Source organism: Calidris pugnax, unplaced genomic scaffold (assembly GCF_001431845.1).
Source record: "Calidris pugnax isolate Ruff unplaced genomic scaffold, ASM143184v1 scaffold13, whole genome shotgun sequence".
NCBI classification, from domain to species: Eukaryota; Metazoa; Chordata; class Aves; order Charadriiformes; family Scolopacidae; genus Calidris; species Calidris pugnax.
In genome coordinates this window covers 22,020,113-22,040,357 of record NW_015090810.1, presented here as the reverse complement: position 1 = coordinate 22,040,357, position 20,245 = coordinate 22,020,113, and the positions used below count along the sequence as shown (strand labels likewise).

The 20,245-nt window shown below is 38.5% G+C and overlaps 1 protein-coding gene across 1 annotated transcript; it reads right to left on the bottom strand.

Moving 5' to 3' along the window:
* Positions 1 to 712: 712 nt before the first annotated feature.
* Positions 713 to 19,692, bottom strand: YES1 (YES proto-oncogene 1, Src family tyrosine kinase). Its single transcript, XM_014938623.1, has 12 exons — positions 19,587 to 19,692; positions 18,530 to 18,802; positions 14,171 to 14,270; positions 12,902 to 13,000; positions 9,756 to 9,859; positions 9,427 to 9,576; positions 9,053 to 9,208; positions 8,600 to 8,779; positions 5,013 to 5,089; positions 4,505 to 4,658; positions 3,818 to 3,949; positions 713 to 3,039 (listed from the first exon to the last, which is right to left on the bottom strand). Exons 2-12 carry the CDS (start codon positions 18,792 to 18,794, stop codon positions 2,831 to 2,833), a joined length of 1,626 nt encoding a protein of 541 aa, XP_014794109.1. The 5' UTR covers positions 18,795 to 18,802; positions 19,587 to 19,692; the 3' UTR covers positions 713 to 2,830.
* Between the last annotated feature and the right edge of the window lie 553 nt (positions 19,693 to 20,245).

Sequence of the window (20,245 nt, the reverse complement as noted above, 5' to 3'; positions counted from 1 at the left end):
CACAGCAGTAACGCACCATGAACTCAGCGTCTTGTATCAAAGTACATCAAAATAGTTTACGGAGGATAAAGATACACCCAAAACTCGGGAAGGTTTTATTACCCTCCTTTTCCCCTCAATATGGAGGCTACTCTGCTTTTGTCCCCCTCCCCTGCTGCCTGGTTTGCCAGGATCGATGAGATCTCCACGTTGGCCGCCGGAGCGCAGGCGCTGGGAGGGATGCAGATGGGCTTGAGGCACCTCCTTCCATCTCCCCATCCCACACCCTGCACCCCAAAACCTTCTCTTCGTATTTGGGTGCCAGCTCTGGGGGTGCATGGCTCGAGGAGGTGACACCCTCACATGGTGCTCCATCATCCGGGTGGGAATCTCCTTCCCCTCCACTCTCCCAAGCCCTGAAAAAGGAAGGAAGGGCTTAATTTTGGAGGGTGAAACGGGGCTTCCAGGAAAATGAAGGGCCCAACCCTCCATCCTGCGTCGGTCCTGGCATCCCTGGGTTGTTTATGCATCGGCTCTTTTATACCCGACACGTTCCCCCGCGGGTCCCTTTCCTTATTGCTCTTTAATTGCCCTGCTCAGGAAGCGCCGAGGCTTGACCGCCTGGTTAATGAGTACAGAAGCCAACGACCCCTTCAGTTGAGACCCGGAGCCGTGGGGAGACCCTGTCCCCAACCCCCAGCTGCTCCCCCCCCAGCCCCCTCAAATAAGCAGATGCAATCAAGGAGAAATTTATTTTGAACCAATTCTGCAAAACAGTTCAACAATGCCATACTTTATAAAAATACTTAGTTACATAATTAAACTTATTACTATTTATATAAAAAGTGTGAATGTGAATTTTAAACTCTGTTAGGGTAAGAACCACATCAAGGTCTTCAGGTGAAACAAATAAATTTTCATAAACATACAAACTCTTTTGGAGAAGTCTTATAATACACAACCATTTACAATGAACACGTTCATTAAGTTAGTGTTTTATTCCTTTACTATACAAGTGTTATTACAATGAACTGTTCCATTCAGTAATTAAAAATCCAAACAATGCCAGTGTCAGTTTTGGCATTTTTCCGTTATAACTTTTAATACATAAATTCATATGATTGTGTTATTAATTTTAAAATATTTAGAAAAATTAAAATGCCATTGTATTTTTGGGGTTTTTTGATTTTTTTTGTATGTGTTTTTTTGTTTTATTTTTGTTTTTCTTACATAAAGCCCTTTTAAAATTTGATAACCACAGATGTATAGGTGATGAACAACGATGAGGGAAAACGAAAGATGATGGCACTGTTTTTACAAAGATCTGTTTGGTAGTTGGATTCAATGTAGTGTAAACCCACAAAGAATGTTAAGTTTAGTACCAGAACTATATTACCGGCTTTTCTGCAACTCACTTGTTGGCTAGCTTTACAATGATAATATGGATTCCAACCTGGTAGCTAAGTAAGAGTTTAGTGTTTCAAAATTAAAGTACATAAGCTTGATCAGAAATTCAAGAACCTCATGCAAATTGTTGAGTAAAAGACATGATGTTATTGCTTGATATGTCAGTAGCCAAGGAAAATAAATCTAGATGTAGTGTCAGCTGGGCTGAATGCCAGCAAATTTCAACGTCACTATATTCGGACAATATTAAATATATTTTATCCTTTTAGTTTTTAAACTTTCACATTTACTTTTGTTTATTTTTAGTTAAATAATTCTGGAAGAAGGGCAGAAATGGGAAGAGCAACTGTGTGTAAGTGTGTCTCAATAGTCAAGAAAAGCAAAAGTGCAATCAAATCCCTGAACTGGTGACAGCTAGCATTGGTGGCACTCACCCTTGTTAACACCTATAAAGCCACATACAACAGTACCAAACCTGTCTCTGAAAAACGACTGAAAAGTGGCCAATTACGAGCTTCAGTCTTGCTTTCCTGGTGAGCTTTGTTCAGGTAGTCTTCCCATACAAAAGCTTGCTGTTGGATTGGAGCTTATAAGATTAAAGGCTTTCCCCCCCCTGATTGTATTACATAGCTTCAAGTTCAAATATCACCATACTTTATCAAAACAATTTTATAAAATATTACCTCATTTTCTAGTTACCTTCATTATTCTTAATTAGCTATGTAGAAAGAAAAAAGAAAAATCTCTCATGCTACTTTCCAGTTACATTAATACAAGTATTAACACAGTGCATTGCGCTCTCTAATTTCACTATTGAGGTCTACCATTTAGATCAAGTTTGTCATTCACTGTTCCAATTTCTCTTTTAACCTGCCTACCCTAATTAAGTCCATGCAAGAGGAAGCTTAAAGATCAAGGCTATATATCAAATACAGTTGTACCATCTTTTTTGGGGGGGGGAGGAAGGGGGGGCACATGTGTAGTTTTGATCACAGGGAGTTTTACAGAACTGGAATAGATTTGCTTGGTCCCACAAAGTTCTTCTTCTTTTAAAAATGTTTTACCCTAAGATCACCAATTCCGGACAATTCCCTCTTTAGTAGAATGATTATCAAATGTTGGGAAAATTAAGGATTTGAAACATTGGTTTTTCTGCTATTGTTCACACCAACACTCATTTTTCTACCCCGTATTTTCAGTAAGCTTCCTTTGGACCCTGAAAATAAGTTGGGAAAGAGGAAAAAAATAAAAACATGTCATTGGTAAATTAGATTATAACACTTGAAAAGTGGTTTTGTGCAACTGCATTATGAAATTCCAGTTTGCCATTAAGAGCATGCAAAGTAGCGAAGATTTTCTTTCCTTTGATTCCTTATAGACGTCAGGAATTCTTTGCAAGTCTTTTACATTTGGCAGAATTGTGCACGTTATATAGACTGTTGGCTTATAAATTGTCTCCAGGCTGGTACTGTGGTTCTGTAGCGGTAAAGTAGTCCTCCAAGAAAGACTGTATATATTCAAATGTTGGTCTCTCATCAGGGTCCTTCTTCCAACACAGTTTCATTAACTCATGGAGAGACTCTGGGCAGCCTTGTGGGCAAGGCATCCTATATCCACGTTCCACTTGTTCCAGAACTTCCCGATTCACCATCCCTATAAAAGGAAAGCACGTCAGCTCTGAATAACATTATGCAAAGGACAGATTCCCAAAGTTTTTCGGGTGTCTCTCCAGCCACAACACACACGAATCTGCCATAGCAGAACCTTTAATGAACACATTTTATAATGAATGAACTTTTTACATTTTGCATTAAATACCTTTTCTAAAAATTATTTCATTGCACCATTAATTCCTCAAAATTTGGTCCTTCTTCCGTTTGTGTACCTTCTCATTTGTGTATTTTCCCCACTGCCTTGGTCCTGTCCTTTCAAAAAAGAGACTTGAGCACAAATGCTTTCTGCCTGCCTTCGGTTCCACTCAAGGACCACTTGATTTGAAATCAGGCCAAGAAAAAGGTATTTTTTACCTAACAGAACTGCCTTAGAAATGTCAGTCACAGCAAAATATCTGACAAAATGTTACATATGTTTAATTTCAAAAACTGGTCTAGCAGGTTCACTCTACCGATGCTCACTGTAGCCTGGGAAAATGTCAAAAGCAGACATTTCAGGAACAGAGAGATAGGAAAACACAAGGATATCCACTAATCTGAAATGAACTATCAGTCGCATTTACAAATGTTATATACAATAGTTAATCTGTAAATAAAACAAAGAAGCTTTGTGAACAAAGGAACCGGTGAAGCATGACTAAGTTTTTGTCTCTGCTTGTCAACTGTGGGCTCTGAACGAAGGCAAAAAGTACAAAAGGTAACTTCAGAAGAACAAAACACCGCAAGGAAAAGAAAAACCTATTACATTTTCCTCTTACCTGGATATGGCACTCTCCCCTTTGTCACCAGCTCTGTCAGTAAAATTCCAAATGACCACACATCCGACTTGATTGTAAACCGACCATACAATGCTGCTTCTGGAGCGGTCCATTTAATTGGAAATTTAGCTCCTGTAAACGTTGGAAATATAGATGCTCAATTTTCCCTCGCTTATGCATAATTTCCTTACACTTTGAAGTATTTTAAGAAGAATACTGCACTCAAAAATTTTTTGTGTTTTGCTTTGTTGACAAAATTCGATGTGGTTTAGTATTTTACTATTTCAAACTGGAAAACAGTTTCAAACGAGGGCAGCAACTACTGGCTGCAATTTCTGGAAGTACTTAAGACATCTGGGATGCTTAATTAAATATGTTTCAAAAAGTAGGATGATTTTCAGAATCTGATGAGCAACCTCTCTGGAATCTCAGCTCTCTTCAAACCGTAGCAAGTTTTACCCCCCCCGAATAACTAAAAGCACTTTTTAAAAACAAACTGCCAGATAATTTTGAACATTAAAAAGGTGACTAAAATTGCACTTAGGTGAGGGGACACCTAAACATAGCTGTGAAAGCACACTTCTATGCATATAACTTTTATGAATAGACAGAATACACAGACATATTCTTCTAAATATAATAGTTTTAAGTAACATCTTATTTATTCAGTAAATAAATCGGCCTTACCTTGTCTTGCAGTGTATTCATTGTCCTCTATTAACCTTGCTAAACCAAAGTCTGCTATTTTACACACAAGATTGTCTCCTACGAGAATGTTAGCTGCCCGGAGATCCCTGTGGATGTAGTTCATTCTTTCAATGTAAGCCATGCCATCAGCAATCTTAAAAATAAAGTTTTATTAAAGATTATTTTTCATTACTACATACATTTCTCCCAAGCATTAAGCTGTACCCCTTTATTTTAGCTCTGCTCTCATTGTGTAAGTATAGAAAGTATAGCATAGCAAGGGCTTGTGACAGCACTAATTAGAGAGTGTCTGGCCACACAAAAATAGCTGCTGATTGGGAACTAGACTGTTTCTTTTTGACAAATTACAAACCTACAACAGAAGACGTACAACAGAACAGCAGGCAGTAGCCAAAGCATTCAATACTTATGTTTGGTTGATATCTGATACAGATTTACATCTCTTCTCTAAGCACAAAATACAGTTTTCTTGGTTTGTACAATGTACCTGTGCAGCCATGTCGACCAGCTGGGGGAGTTTTAAGTATTTCCCTTCTCCTTCTTTAAGGAAGTCTAGCAAGCTGCCTGTAAAAGATGACACATTTGGGGGATTAAAAAGGAAAAACCCAAAATATGAACTTCACCTGAAAATATGAATGAGATTATTTTTCCTAGACATTATGATTTACATATTAATCTCCCAAAATATGTACTTGAAAAGCCATCATTTACCAGAATGCATGATTCAATGACTCTGCCTGTAGTTGTCTCTGTCCTGATAACTAGTTAGGGCAAGTTTTATCCAAGGGTTTTGGAATCCATTTCAATAATTGGGTTAACTAAGCAATAATAAAACAGACTGCTGCTTGATGATTATATGACAATACATAAGAATTTTTCCACAATATTCCTGGTATTAATGCCCTTCCAAGCTGGACTTTTTTCCACAGTGAGATTTACAATCAAAGAACAAAACCCCTCCTATTCATTATTTTTTCTGCTGGCTTCAATTGTATGCTAGAGGAATTATTCTGAAATTGTTGCTTCTATTTTGTTGCTTTTTTCTTCCTTACAGGGGAAATCACAAGTATCTTCCATTCTTTACGATATTAGCTTCTTCCACTTACACAACATGAGTAGCAAAACTTGGTCTCTGACATAACAGCTTTCCCTACAGGTCTTATTGTGCCATAAGGGTATAGGAACAGTCTCTTCCTTCAGCAGCTGGTGAAGATGGAGAACTAATCGGTCTCATCACAGTCAAAATTACAATGGCAAAATTACGAGTGTGGTGATGGTGGGGAAAAAAGCCTCTGAACTTCAGATCTTCCAGTGGATTCATGGCTGTAGCTGTGAATTAAGATACCTCCAAACATGGGTTTAGTCACTTCTTGTATTTCTGCACTGAAAGTGGCAGGCCAGACCCACACCACCGCTGATGTTTGTTGTGTGTGTTTGCACAGACTTCTTCTCATCTTGGTTCATGAGCTCAAAGGACCAAACAGGAGCAAAGATTTCATTCTGACCTCTAGCAACCTGTCCACGCTGGAAAAAAATTCTGGGTACTGTGCAATTCTTACCTACCTCTTTTCCTTGTAAAAGGAGGCAGGGGGTGAAGATTTCTGTTCTAATGACTTTCAAGCATGAACAACCAAGTAGGTTTTATATTGTTTTGGTAAAATGTGAGACGTTTTTCAAATGAAAACAGATGCTTCCAAAGGCATTTTGAATATATAACTTAGACAAACCTACAGCTACTTTCCCAATTCTTTACTTCTGCTTTTGCAAGGTAACATCACAGTTCTGGTTTTAATCTTTACTTTTTTTTTTTAGGCAGAATGCTATACATTTTTTTTTAATCCTGATTGTCTAGCTAAAACCTGATTTCTGAACAATGAAAACTGATTTTGCATTAAGATCGGACAGAGTGATTGTCTAGTGTTATTTTAGAACAACAACATAGAAGGAACATTTTATATTTTCTATTCCTTTCTATCTTTTCAAAGTATACAATGCTTAAAAAAACCCATCCAAACAGGACCTCCTCCCACCCCCAGTTTTGTGGCAGAGTACTGAACACAACTATGCAATCTCTTGGCTTTTAACAGTGTTTCTATTTCTTACCAGGACAGCAAAATTTCTCTGTGAGGTGAACATGGATTCACGTTATCACGGAATTGTCAGAGTTGGAAGGGACCTCTAGAGATCTAGTCCAACTCCCCTGCTAAGCAGGATTGCCCAGAGCACATCACTCAGGACTGCATCAAGGAGGGTCTTAAAAATCTCCAGAGAAGAGGACTCCACAACCTCCCTGGGCAGCCTGTTCCAGGGCTCTGTCACCCTCACCGTAAAGAAGTTCTTCCTCATATTTGAGTGGAACTTCCTGTGTTCAGCTTGTGCCCGTTGCCCCTCGTCCTATCGCTGGAAACCACTGAAAAGAGTCCGGCTCCATCATCCTTCAACCCACCCTTTACTTGTAAACATAGATGAGGTCTCCCCTCAGTCTTCTCTTTTGGAGGCTAAAGAGCCCCAGCTCTTTGAGCCTTTCCTCGTAAGGGGGGTGCTCTAATCCCTTAATCATCTTTGTTGCCCTACGCTGGACTCTCTCCAGTAGTTCCCTGTCTCTCTTGAACTGGGGAGCCCAGAACTGGACGCAGTATTCCAGTTGTGGCCTCACCAGTGCAGAGTAGAGGGGGAGAATGACCTCTCTCGACCTGCTGGCCACACTTCTCCCTGCGCAGCCCAGGATTTCATTGACCCGCTTGGCGACAAGGGCACGTTGCTGGCTCATGAAGATCCTGCCATCCACCAGGACTCCCAGATCCTTCTCCTCAGTAGTACTTCCCAGAAGATCCACCCCTAACCTATATTGGTGCCTGGGGTTCTTCCTCCCCAGGTGCAGGACCTTACATTTGCCCTTGTTGAACCTCATTAGGTTCTTCTCTGCCCAGCTCTCCAGCCTGTCCAGGTCAGGCTGGATGGCAGCACAGCCCTCTGGAGAGTCGGCCAGCCCTCCCAGTTTGGTATCATCAGCAAACTTGCTGAGGATACACTCTGTCCCCTTGTCCAGGTCATTGATGGATATGTTGAACAGAACTGGGTCGATTATTGACCCCTGGGGGACACCGCTGGTTACAGGCCTCTAACTAGACCCTGCTCCATCAATGACAACCCTCTGAGTTCTGTCACACAGCCAGGACTCAATCCACCTCACTGCCCCCTCATCTAGCCCACACTTCCTTTATTTTCCAATGAGGATGTTGTGGGAGACAGTGTCAAAAGCCTTGCTGAAGTCAAGGCAGATGACATCTTCTGCTTTCCCCTCATCCAGCCATCTAGTTATAACATCATAGAAGGCTGTCAGATTGGTCGAGCATGATTTACCCTTGGTAAATCTGTGTTGACCACTTCCAATAACTTCTTTGTTTTCAACATGTTTGGAGATGACATCCAGAACAAGTCTGCATTTTGTATATCTGCAATAATTGACTTGAAAATCTGCTGCTTCTTAACACTAATATGCTTATGATGTCTATTTCTACATTCAGCCTAAATCTCTAAATCTCTCTTTCAGCATAGGGGGAGGGAGAAACTATATACAGCAAGGGAAGGAGGATGAAAGACTGAAAACAAGGAGATAAAGGAGGGAGTCTGGAAAAAAGTCTCCACCTTTTAAAAATCTAGTATTACACTGCTAGAGAAGAAAAACGGAAAAAAAAAACCCCAAACCCAACTGATTCTGTCATTGTGAGCATGACTGGTCTACAGGCAGGCATATTCTCATAATAAGATTCCCAGCTATACCATCCACTTTTAAACTAACAGGCAGTACATACTAAAAAATGAGGAGAAAAAAAACCCCTAATCTTGTAAGATTAGTAAGGGTGACACAGATGTGCAAAAAAATCACGTCTCCACCCACAAATCTAAATCAGAACTGCTTCAAGTAGGTCAAGCATTGCTCATTTTAATTTAATCAAAATTGCCACTTACACTCTAGTCAGCTTAAGCCTAACGTTGATTAAACATTTAATTCGTTGCTGGGATCTTAAATAATCTTTTAAAGGCAGTATCTTCAAACTATTCTGCACACACCTTTTGTCATGAATTCAGTGACGATGTAGATTGGTTCCTCCGAAACAACAGCATACAGAGGAACAAGCTTGTCGTGTCGTAGCTTCTTCATGATCTGAGCCTCCTGCAGGAAAGCTTCTGGCATCATTGTACCAGGTTTTAGTGTCTTGATCGCTACTTTTGTGGTTCCATTCCATGTTCCTGGAGAAACAAATCAGATTTCATTCTCCCCTATGATACCAAAGAGATTTTCTGCTGAAACTGTTTTTTGCTTCTGTTTTGTTAGCTAACAGTATAATTATAAATGTAAGTTATATTGAGTATTATTTTTAACTTTACATGACTGATCATAATTGGTACTTTATCTCTTCAGTTCTTTATCAGATTATCTTTTCAGATCCCAATACTGATTTACTTAAAATACTATTAAAACCTTCACACGAACAACTGAAAAGTGTCACATTAAGCTCTTACCCATCCATACTTCACCAAAACATCCTTGGCCCAACTTAACTTCCAACCTTAAAGATTCTCTAGGAATTTCCCAGGCATCTTTTGCTAGTCCCTGTGTTTGTGGTTTCACAGTGGGACACACAGTTGTTAGCTTATGGCATAGCCCATCAGCATGTTCTGGAAAATGGAAAAAAAAGAAGCTTTGTCATTCAGCAGGGGTAAGACTATAACAAAAATAACATCCTAATGTTTATAAAAAGAACTAGTCCATTCGCTGTTTGTTGAAATAAAAAAGAAATTTTATAATTGTGAATTTAAAAAATAAGCTGTTTACGCAGTTTTTCTTCCCAGTGATAGGCAGAAGGTAGCATTGGGACTCTAGAACTTGGGCTTACCTCTGTAGTGTTTCACCAACTTTTGTAGAGATTCAAATTGTGCTCTGGTTGTGATATAGTATCCACCATTGTCAAGTTTTCTGATTTTGTAGTGTTTCACATTATCACCTCTGACCTCATCCCAGTCACGTATGGAAAGGGAGTAAGCACCTAGTAAACAAGTCAAACTTGGTTCTTCATCAAAAATTTAAAAACATATTTACCGTATTTCTCTGTCATTATACATATACATGCGTGCACATGCATATACATGATGTGATAGACATAAAAATGGTCATTATGTCCACCTTGGTGGTGGTGGTGATAGAAGAGAGAGGACATGTACATACCTTTAGTGGTTTCGCTCTCTCTTACTAAGAAAATACCACGCTGGTTCCCAGGATTTAAAAGTAGCCTTTCTGCATCCTTCCTGCCCATCTTACCAAAATACCACCTAGAAAGTGTCAAAGGAGACATGTATAACTAAGAGCTTCCTATGCCTTGGTAATCATATAAATACAAGATTTAGAAATATCAAGCATTGACTGAACTACTAGTATCCTAAAGCAGTTATAGATCAACAAAAGTAATGGCATCCATATAATCAAAAGATTAATTGCTATATGACTCTCACTTCTGCTGTTTACAAAATACACGTAGAGGCCTCTATCTGCAAATATTCTGTTTTTCTGATGGTTTAATAGCAGCCATCAACAGTACTCATCATGGAAGTAACACTTTCCTTCTGGTTAAGAAGTTCACAGGTCACGCTGAGTCAGATGACAATGAAATATTGTTAGCAGCACTCTTACCACACTGCAGCACCAAAAATACCTTCTCTAAGACGTTTCGGCTATATGTTAAAAACCCCAGCATTTAATGCAAAGTGGGTGTGCATAAATATCACCAGATCACAGGTTCATTCAGGCTGGAAGAGGCCCTTGGGAAGTCTCTAGGGCAGCCTCCTGCTGCAAGCAGGGTCAGCTGAGATCAGACCTGGCTGCTCAGGGCGTTGTGTCCACTCCAGTCTTGAAAACCTTGAAGCATGGACCCTTCACAGCCAACCCGGGCAACCTGTGCTCCTGCCTGGCTCTGCTCATGATAAAAAGGTTTCTTATATCCAGCTGCAACCTCCCCTGTTGCAACTTCTATTCCCTCCCATCCTCCTGTGCCTCTGTAAAGGGAGCACTTCTTTCTGATGATCATTTAACAACAGCCCTGTGGTAGGTATCATTTGTCTCTGAGTAACACTCCATCTTTGTTGCATCATTCTGATATGACAAGTATGCAGATGTTTTGAAACACCGGCGTTTTTTCTTTCCTAAAGTTCTTTCAAAGAAGGAGTTTCTTCTGCTATGCTCCCAAAGTGTGTTCATCCTGATGAACAGCCTCCACACAGCTCTGTTCTGAGCCAGCGATAATTTTAAGGTCCATCTCCCAGTGAATCCCCAGTTTTTATAATAACACTTATTTCTAACCGTAGTTTATTTTGATTGCGTGCTTCAGAAGTCACAAAGTGATGCAAAGTGTAAATTCCAAATGTTTTCATTTGGCCCTGTCATAGTATCAAGCAAATCTGGCTTCATGATTGTTGGAAGAAAAGCAGTATTGGGAACTGCTGGAAAACAATGGTTTTGTGGGTGAAACATTTTGTAGGGGGGAAAAAATGTGGGTAAGGAGGGATCATTTTGTTGGCAGGTGAACAGAAAGGCCTGTGCAATCACTTGGGAATTCAAAACTTATTCTAAATTTTAATTGTATTTGCAGTTTGACTGTTTAAATAGATGTACAAAGTTAGAATCGATATGAAAGTACATACAGCAGAGACAAATTGGCTGTAACTTATAATCTTATTGAAGCAAACTTGAACCCTAGTTAATTACTTCACATGAAAATGCCTCTTCCCCAGACTACAACAACAATTTACAAACTGTATTGTAAAGTGCCATTTTATTTCATTACCAATAAAATAATAATAGGGTTTACTTGTTCTTTTTATGAGCATTAAACATTTATATTATGGTATCATTCAAAATGCACATGGATAATATGGATCCTGTCCCAAGCGGTTTGTGATATAAATGCCTTCAGACATTTATAAGACCACTTTAAAAAAATCCTAGCAATCTGGGGCTGTGTATTGCTTTTGCACTTGTAACTCCAATTGCAACCACAACACAAAATCTATAAACACTATCAAAGCCCAGGGCTAACAAATGAACTCTATTCCAAATGCTGTGGCAATATTTAATAAAGTTAGCACTAGGTTCTTTAAAATAGTAAGTTTAAAATAAGCTTCCTCACTCTTGCCTCTAGTCATCACATAAACCTATGACAAAACCTCCCACCTTGGTTTGCCAGTCTTTAGGAGCAATACTTTCTTTGCAGAAACACTGCATACTTAGTTTGCAAAGGGCTATCTATCATTTGGATTTTACCACCACTGCAGCTGTAATGACAATACGCTTCTATTGTATAGTTCTTTGGAAAAAAAACAACAACCAAACCAAACGCTCAACTTTTTTTTTCAAAAAATCTGAAGTCAGTAATTTTAAAAGCAGTTGAAACTCAAGGGCATAAAATATCAGTGTGTCTTTGATGCAATCACTTTTTAACAGCAAAGAGCCAGGTGAGAGCAGCAGCAACATGCTAAAGTCTCAGCTTGAGATTCAGGAAGAGTCTTGGAAATTGGGCACTCTTCCCAGAAGTGCAGTAGCAAACACAGAAGTGCGCAGCTCATGTATCAGGGAATTGCTTATTGGCAGTACCGTGCCTGTATATTGAAGCAAGAGATGCAGAGCTTTGTATTTCTACTACAGTAAACACAATTAATCCCTTGGAACAATTATAACCTGAAACTGTACCCCAACTCATAGTTCCCACAATAACTTTATGTGATTCTGTAAGTGTTCCGAGATCTTTGTTTGTAAATAAATGTAGGAAGTCCTGGTACCAAACCAATACAATTTTCCTGGATTGTAGTAGTCCTTAGTGTGCCTAAGAATTTTATCACCAAAAAAGTTGTTATAGATTAATAGATCAACAATAACTTTCCACACAAATGTTTTCTAGAATGTAAGTTTAGGTGCTACCAAGGATATAGCTGATCTTGAATTAGCATTTAGCAAAATAAGGATAAAAACCTAGAGTTGATGATGTGTGAACTCTTTTAACTAAAAAGTATACATTTCTTTTTTATATGAAATACAACGCATGTCCCCCAATTCTCATCCTCATTACTGCATTGCCTCATCCTTTTTCCTTTAGCCCTACATACTGAAAGCAGGCATAAAACATTTTCCTGAGTGTCCACCTCACCCTTACTTATAATTATACCTTTGACATCATCCAAGTAGCATTGCTATCCTTTAATTAGTAGTATTATCCTACTTTACCCTTAAATGTTACATCTAGTGAATTAAAGGAAGAGTATCACCACAGGGCACAAAGCATAGAATGGCTACTAAGAACAGATTGACAGGATACAACATCTTACTCTTCTGCTTGGATGGAGTCTGCAGGAGCTACATAATTGCTGGGGATGTAGCCTGTTTTTCCTGTAGCAATGGATCTTGCTTCCCACCAGTCTCCTTCCCTGCAATGCAACATTGGTTATCTCTTCCATATATAAACAATACATCATTCTCTAGCAGCTGTAACATCCTTACATATGAAAAGTAAGTTAAATTTAGGGAATGTGTTATTTTAATTATGAAAGCATGTAAAATAGCTTGTGCTGCACCTAAATATATTTTTCTTTCCATTGTAAGCAACACGAGTGCCTCTCAGTGGAATTTTTTATTTTTAACATTTTTGGGTTTGGGGTTTTTTTTTGGTTTTTTTGGTGGTTTTTTTTTTTTTTAATGTAAAAGGAATTTAACTATATATGCAAAATGCAAACTTGCAACAAAACATTTTATGGAAGGTATGTATAAATAAACTTCCCAGTTCTCTAGTCTTCAACTGCCTCTCTCATTCTGCCTGTATGCTGGCAGTGAGCAACAAACGAAGCAAGAAGTCAGCTAAGAAAATTAGAGAACTGGATGGGTGAAAACTGCTACATGAACGAATTAGAACTATTAACACAGCCCAAAGCTGCGGGTAAAGAAATCATCAAGGTGAACAAACAACTTCCTTTTCGCTACACTTCTAGAAATCAGGCTGTAATACTGTAACACTGCTGCAATAAAAATGAAACATCAAACTACTCCTAAGCTATCCGAGGGTGGATTTACTGTGGAGGCCAGATAGACACAGCTCCACAGCCACAAGTCCCTGCTTACAGCCAGGGCTCTTGCCTCTGGCATTCATGGTGCAGACGCTGCTGGCTGTGCCCACCTCCCCATCAGACATGGAAGTGAGGTGGGATCACATAGGGAGACCTGTCAGAGAAAACCTGCAAGGTATAGAGCTTGGGATGGGGTGGGACAGCCCACGCCTCCATCTCTGCTGCCCCAAAGGGGGTAGCTATGCCTCCCTGCAGCAGGGAGTAGGAGGATGTAACCCAACAAACTGAGAAGGAGAGGGCTTGGGGCTGCCCCAATCACTACAATCCTACCCAAAGGTGACATCAAGCCTGAAAGTTATTGTCTTGCCAGTATCAATATTTTAACCCCATTCTTGCTGAACTCTCACATTCAAGAAAATAAAAACCCCCCAACACACCTACTCTTCACTGAAATAGGACATGCAGATTTCAAGAAGAGTTGAGGGTCTACTTATTCCCAACAACAACCAAGTGAAGTCTGTGAATGAGAACACTTACGTGTTATTTATTATCTGGAACCGTTCACCTTTCTTAAATGAAAGGTCATCTGTAGTTCTAGCTTCATAATCATATAAGGCCACAAATACAGTAACACCACCTTCGGAAAAAAACAAACAAACAACAACATGTTATATAGCAGTAATGCTGCAACACCTGATTTAAGGACTTGTCCATGAAAAAAACTCATCAATTTTGACTTGGAAGCACCTAAACACTCTGGGTTGTATCTCATTTTGGAAGCTTGATCAATAACGAGCTCATTTCTTAAAACAGAGGAAAGCCTATAAAGAGACATGCTAAAAATATGCTTCCACACCACAAAAGACAGCTAGATACGTCAGTGGAAGTACATTAATAATTATAGCACTTATAGACAGAAACCTGCACAAAACAGCAGTAGTAAAAAAGGCTGGCTTCTTTATTAAGCTATCTTCTTGTTAAGGAGTGCAATTCTAGAAGATCCTACACCGCCACAACAGTCAAGCATCAGCCACTAATTTTTAGAGAAGCTTCCTGTTGAACTTAGCCATAAATAACCAATGTGTTCCCAACTTTCTAGGGTGACACATCAAGACCTACTCAAGAAACTGAAACAATAATAAAAGTATTCTGTTGGGAACAAAGACACCTTACGACTAATGATTTTTTTTTGAACTCCATCAAGTCTCCCCAGTAGTGAAGCAGACCTTTGCTGAGGATGATCCATCAGTGCATGACTCCGGAGAACAACAGACTGAGATTTGTCATGGGATGAGCAGCTGCACTCCACCAACCCTAAGGAATTTGCTTCCCCATCCCACTTCTGGTACAGGGCATGCTGCTGAACATGTCCCACAAACAGGTTACACGTGTGAGAGATACATGGGCAGGCGGTTCCTATACTTACAGTAGAAAAACATTTTCTATACTTAAAAGAACTGATCTATAAAAGTGGGCTAAAAGAGAAAGAGGGACAGGAGAACAGGCTATTATGAGATGTACAAGCTACAAGCAAAAATAAAGAACTATGTACCATAGCTGGAAGAACATTAAAATAGAAAATTGCAGATGGGCAATTCAGAAAGACTTCTTAAGCTCTAGAAATGCTATTTCACAGTCTAATGGACATTTAGGAAGCCTAATGATAGTCCAAGCAATAACTTATTTTTAAAACTGTAATATTAGATTTCTAACTTGCATATATATATATGTACCAGGATATACACAGAAGACCACCAACAGAAACATGTGTCAATTAATTTTAGATGTTACAATTAACATGACAGTGATCAGAAAGAAAGAACACATAATGCAATGGGTATTGTCTACATATTCTTTTATATTTTGTATTATTCTGTCTATATATTCTTTTACAATGTACACTTTCTGATGTAAGAGCTCCTAATCACTTAAATATTTTCATTTGATTTAGAGTCTTCCTGTGATTACACTATCTCAGCAGGCCACAGCTGGAAATAAATTTACAGTTCCTTTAGGAAAAACAGAACAAAAAGTCCCCACAGGAGGTTAGAGTAATTGAGGGTTTTTTTTTTTTGAAGTGTGATTTATGAACCAAAAATGAATTAGAATATTCCCTAGGAGTTAACAGTTCCTAATGTAAGTTAAAAATCAACACATTTCTACCAATTTTTGCCTGTATTACTATATTACTGCATTATTTTGAAGACACAAACTGCTACGTGGAGCAAGAAAATTGTGGGGATGTATACTATATTCACACAAACAGAAACCAAATGTTACAGAAATAAACCATCCCCAGAGAATTCTTCAGCAGATGAAGAAAATCAATACTCTCAAGTCACAATATTACAAAAGTAGTTAACTGTATATAAAGAAACTGGGAGATTCCCACAACTTCCAAACTGTCCAATATCTAGAAAGATACTAACATGACAACAAGCAAGCAATTAATGCCTCTAGATAGTGTAGTACTAGTTGAAGTAGTAGATTCAAATGTAAACCATGCAAAAAGAGAATTATCAGTAATTCTCTTCATTATTTTTAAATAAAGAATTGGAAAAACCAATATATAATCCTTGGAAAGTTTTGATTTCAACACTTGAGCTACCATACAACCTCTTTTTATTCTCACTGACAATAGAGAACAGCAAAGAACAACACCATACTTCAGGAGAACAGCAACAGCACAGAACGTTTTAAACAGATACCGCCCAAATGATCTTTGAAGTCTCTTGCACTGTTTTCTTTGTGAAGGTGATCTAGGTTAGCTCGTTCAAACTATTTGTGATTTTCAGTAATATTCTAAGAATTCAAAGTATCTGATGACTGAGAATGTGTAATACAGGAGCAGTGTGACTAACTCTAATTTCTTCTCCTTTTCTGCTCTAGAGGAATAAAAGACAGCTCAAGTCTTTTCAGCCGCACTACAGACCACGATGACAACCATATCATCCTCCTGTCAGACATCACTGATGGACTGGATAAGTCCTACTGACACTTGTCCTGTCCAACAAGCCCATCTATTCTCCTCCCTTGCGAAACAAAGGGCCAGAGTGTTTTATTCGTCACAAATACAGAAAGCTTATAGTCAGATGAAGTTTCTCATCTTATTCATTCACAAAAACATCCAATTTTGATTGATCTGAAAATTGGTACTGAATGTACCAAACAAATGCTGATGCATTTTAAAATTTTTTTTATTTAATGTGTTTGTTTGTGGATGGGCTGGTTTTACAAACTGAGGATGAATAATTACACATGTACTATCATTTTACGTGATCCCAAAATGATGGGGGTGTTCACCCAAACCAGCCTGCCTGCTGATAACTGAATTCACACTGATGAGAGATTTCATGAAAAATCTCTTCTGCTGACTCTGGTCCGAGATATAACATGATAAAGTACCAGCAGGAACAGGGACAAGAAAGAGAACATCCCTTCTGGTCTCTGCAGCAAAGGATTTGTGGTACCTGGATGGGGGCTCTATCTTTGATGTCTGGTAATATCCAGGAGTGCCTGCAAACACTGCTGGAGATTCCCACGTGAACAAAGAACCAGATCTAGTCAGAAGAAATATACAGAGATTCTTGGAGGAGATGAAGCACGATAAACTCTCCTCAGTGGGGCTAATGAATAAGAAGTTATGCTGCCTTTCTTTCATTTCTGCATCTATTCATCCAAAACCCCATTAGAGATGACTAAATTTTCAGATAGGACAGATGTTCGTTTTAATTATTTGGTTTTTAATGAATTTCCAAAAAGGGAATTCGAAGTGATCATTACCTGTCAATTAATATTTGCTTTCCTCAATTGCTTAATGTCAAGGCCACAGTGGGTTTTTATGGATCTCAAATTTATTGTGTTTAAAAGATTTTAAATGCCACTGTAACAAAGCAAACATGTGAGCACTGTAATTGTGCTAACATCAGAGGTTTGTGGGAAAACTAGAAACAGAATAAGAAGGAATTATTTACCTTGTATTGTGAAATATCTGTTTAAAGCTTCTAAAATAAGTTATACTTTCCTCTCTCTCAAAAAAAAAAAATAATTAAGCACAGATTCCTCTCAAAAATAGCCAATGAAACTAGGAGGGTTGAAACTAGATGATCTTTAATGTCCCTTCCAACTCTAACCATTCTATCATTCTATGAAATTAACCATGTGCACAAAATCAATGTTTTGAAATGTATTTTTAAGATTTTGATATAAAGGTGGGTTTATAACATCAAACACGCATATCACTTTAAAACACTGTATCTTCAGAGACTTTACATCTTAGCCAAGAAGGTCTCTGAGCCTTGTAAATTCTCTTTTTATGTTTTCAATTTCGGTTTCAATATGACCCCCAACAATGAGAATTCTGCTCTTTTTTGTTTCACACATCTTATTCATACAGTAAAGTACACAGAATATACTGCATATCCTGTTTAGCTTTATAAATGAACAGATTCAGTGTTGCATTAAAGTAGCTTACAGCTAATCAAGTAAGTTTGACAATCAGTTTAAAATTTAAATTTCCTGAACTTGAAGTGTTTTTCATTTTGTACCCCTCTCCAAAAGTTTAAAGCCATTATCACATGTGCATCCCCTTCAGCAGCTTAGAATGAACTACTGACTCAATCTTATCAACTATTCCCATTACTGCCTTTAACAAATGTTAAATTTCTCTGTGCTGTTATCCTATCTCCCTAGCAAAAACAAAAGGCAAAACACCAAATCCCCAAGCCCCACTGACTACTGAATATGGGCTGAATTATTACCTAAGCAGTAAAGATACTGAAAATCCCTAAAAGGCACTTTATTTTAAATTTGCAATTTATTTCTGTGTGGCAAGGGGTCATAGCTTTTTTTTTTAATATGACATAATAATAATACATCATTTTCTGTAACACTCACCTGTTAAAGTACTAGGATATGGACTTGGCACAGCTGAAAATGAAGATGATGCTCCTCCAAAAGGTGTCATTCCTGAGGGCCCTCCAAAAGGAGTCATGGAATGACTATTAAAATTAACTGCTGATCCCTTTATTGACGGTGACTGTGTTGCTTGGCTGGAGTCTGATCCATAATGGCTGACGTGGGAAATAACAGGTTCTGGAGTATTATCAGGTCTGTATTTCATGGATGGACCTTTATCTTCCTTGCTTTTAATGCACCCCATGGTTGCTTCTGTGAGAATGACAGGAAAGAATAATTCATCTCTATGTTGCATCCTTTGGTAGTTAACACAGAAGACTCCCCAAAAGTTACTGAAAATGTTGATTTATTACTGGTTATAAAAACAAAAACAACCCCCAGGAATTGCTCCTATGTGCAGTTTATAAAGTCTGATGAAAAAGCGTTCTGGAAAAAAATCTAAGTTATTCCTAGACTAGAGAGGACATAATTATTTTCCCTTACAACACACACTAACAGCACATTTGAGTTATTCTTCATCCCAGTTTCTTGGTAGACTGTAAATGGCAAACAAAGAAGAAGAAACAAAAAAGGGGTCGGGCAACAGGTGAGGAAAGCACACTGAAGAATTCTATAGTAGGGTGGGAGGGGAAATAGAGGTGACAAATCCCAGGCCAACTATAAGAAGCAAATCCAAAGCAATTATATGAAGAAAACGAGTGGGGCAGACCTGCTTTCTTTTTTAACCACCTGTGTGCTGGTGGTATTACAACTAATATCATTAAAGATGTAGAGAAGTTTTCATCCATTGCCAACACCCAAAATACAACTGGCAAACAAACCTGGGATATGCACGGCCACAGGACAGGGTTAAGCTCTACAGACCAACTAGAATTAGAAAATTATTTAGAAGAGTAACTACAACGTCTCTAGTAGTTTAGAAACTGAACTGCGCCCAGAGAGGTGACAATTTGTAGCCCTGATGGCCCAAGACTGCTCCCAGCTCCCACTACGGACAGACTGGGCCAGAGCTGTTTATTAGGCAGACACCTATTACCTGCTGATGGAGGCAATCAGAGAGGAGACATGTCGCCAACAATTAAAATTACTGAGTCTTAAGAAGTCACCACCTGCCATTTATCAGGTGGTGACAACTGGTAGCAGGCATTTTCTGGCTTACCCCAGCTGGGAAAAAAAAAAAAAAAAAAAAAATCAGGAAAATAACAGGAGCCTCTATTAAATGCAGCAGTAGTCCAGCATGAAAAAAATCTTACATTCTTGGGGAAAAAAAAAAGTTTAAAATCTACTTCAGCTTCAAAAGGAGAAAGGTCCACAAAAATAGGAAATCAGCTGCTCCACATTCTCCAATGCATCAGTTAAAAAAAGTAAACAGCACCAGTCTGAAAGTATTAAAAATATGTCTTTTGATAACCACAACAGTTTCATAGACTCTAACTAACAATTAGGGAAACGGCATCCCACTGTGTGTCTAACTATTTTTTTCCTTTTAAATTCTCTCTTACTTTGTTAACTATTAGACATAAAAATATGGAACAAAGTAAATCTTACTAAACAAATACTTAATATAGTCACACTGAGAGAAACTAATTCCCTCTGTATAACTAACTATTACAATATTAAAGATACTGTAATTTCCTTAAGAACCACAAATCAGAGTTCCTTTAAAGAAGGAGGTTTGTAGCCAGTGAAACACCA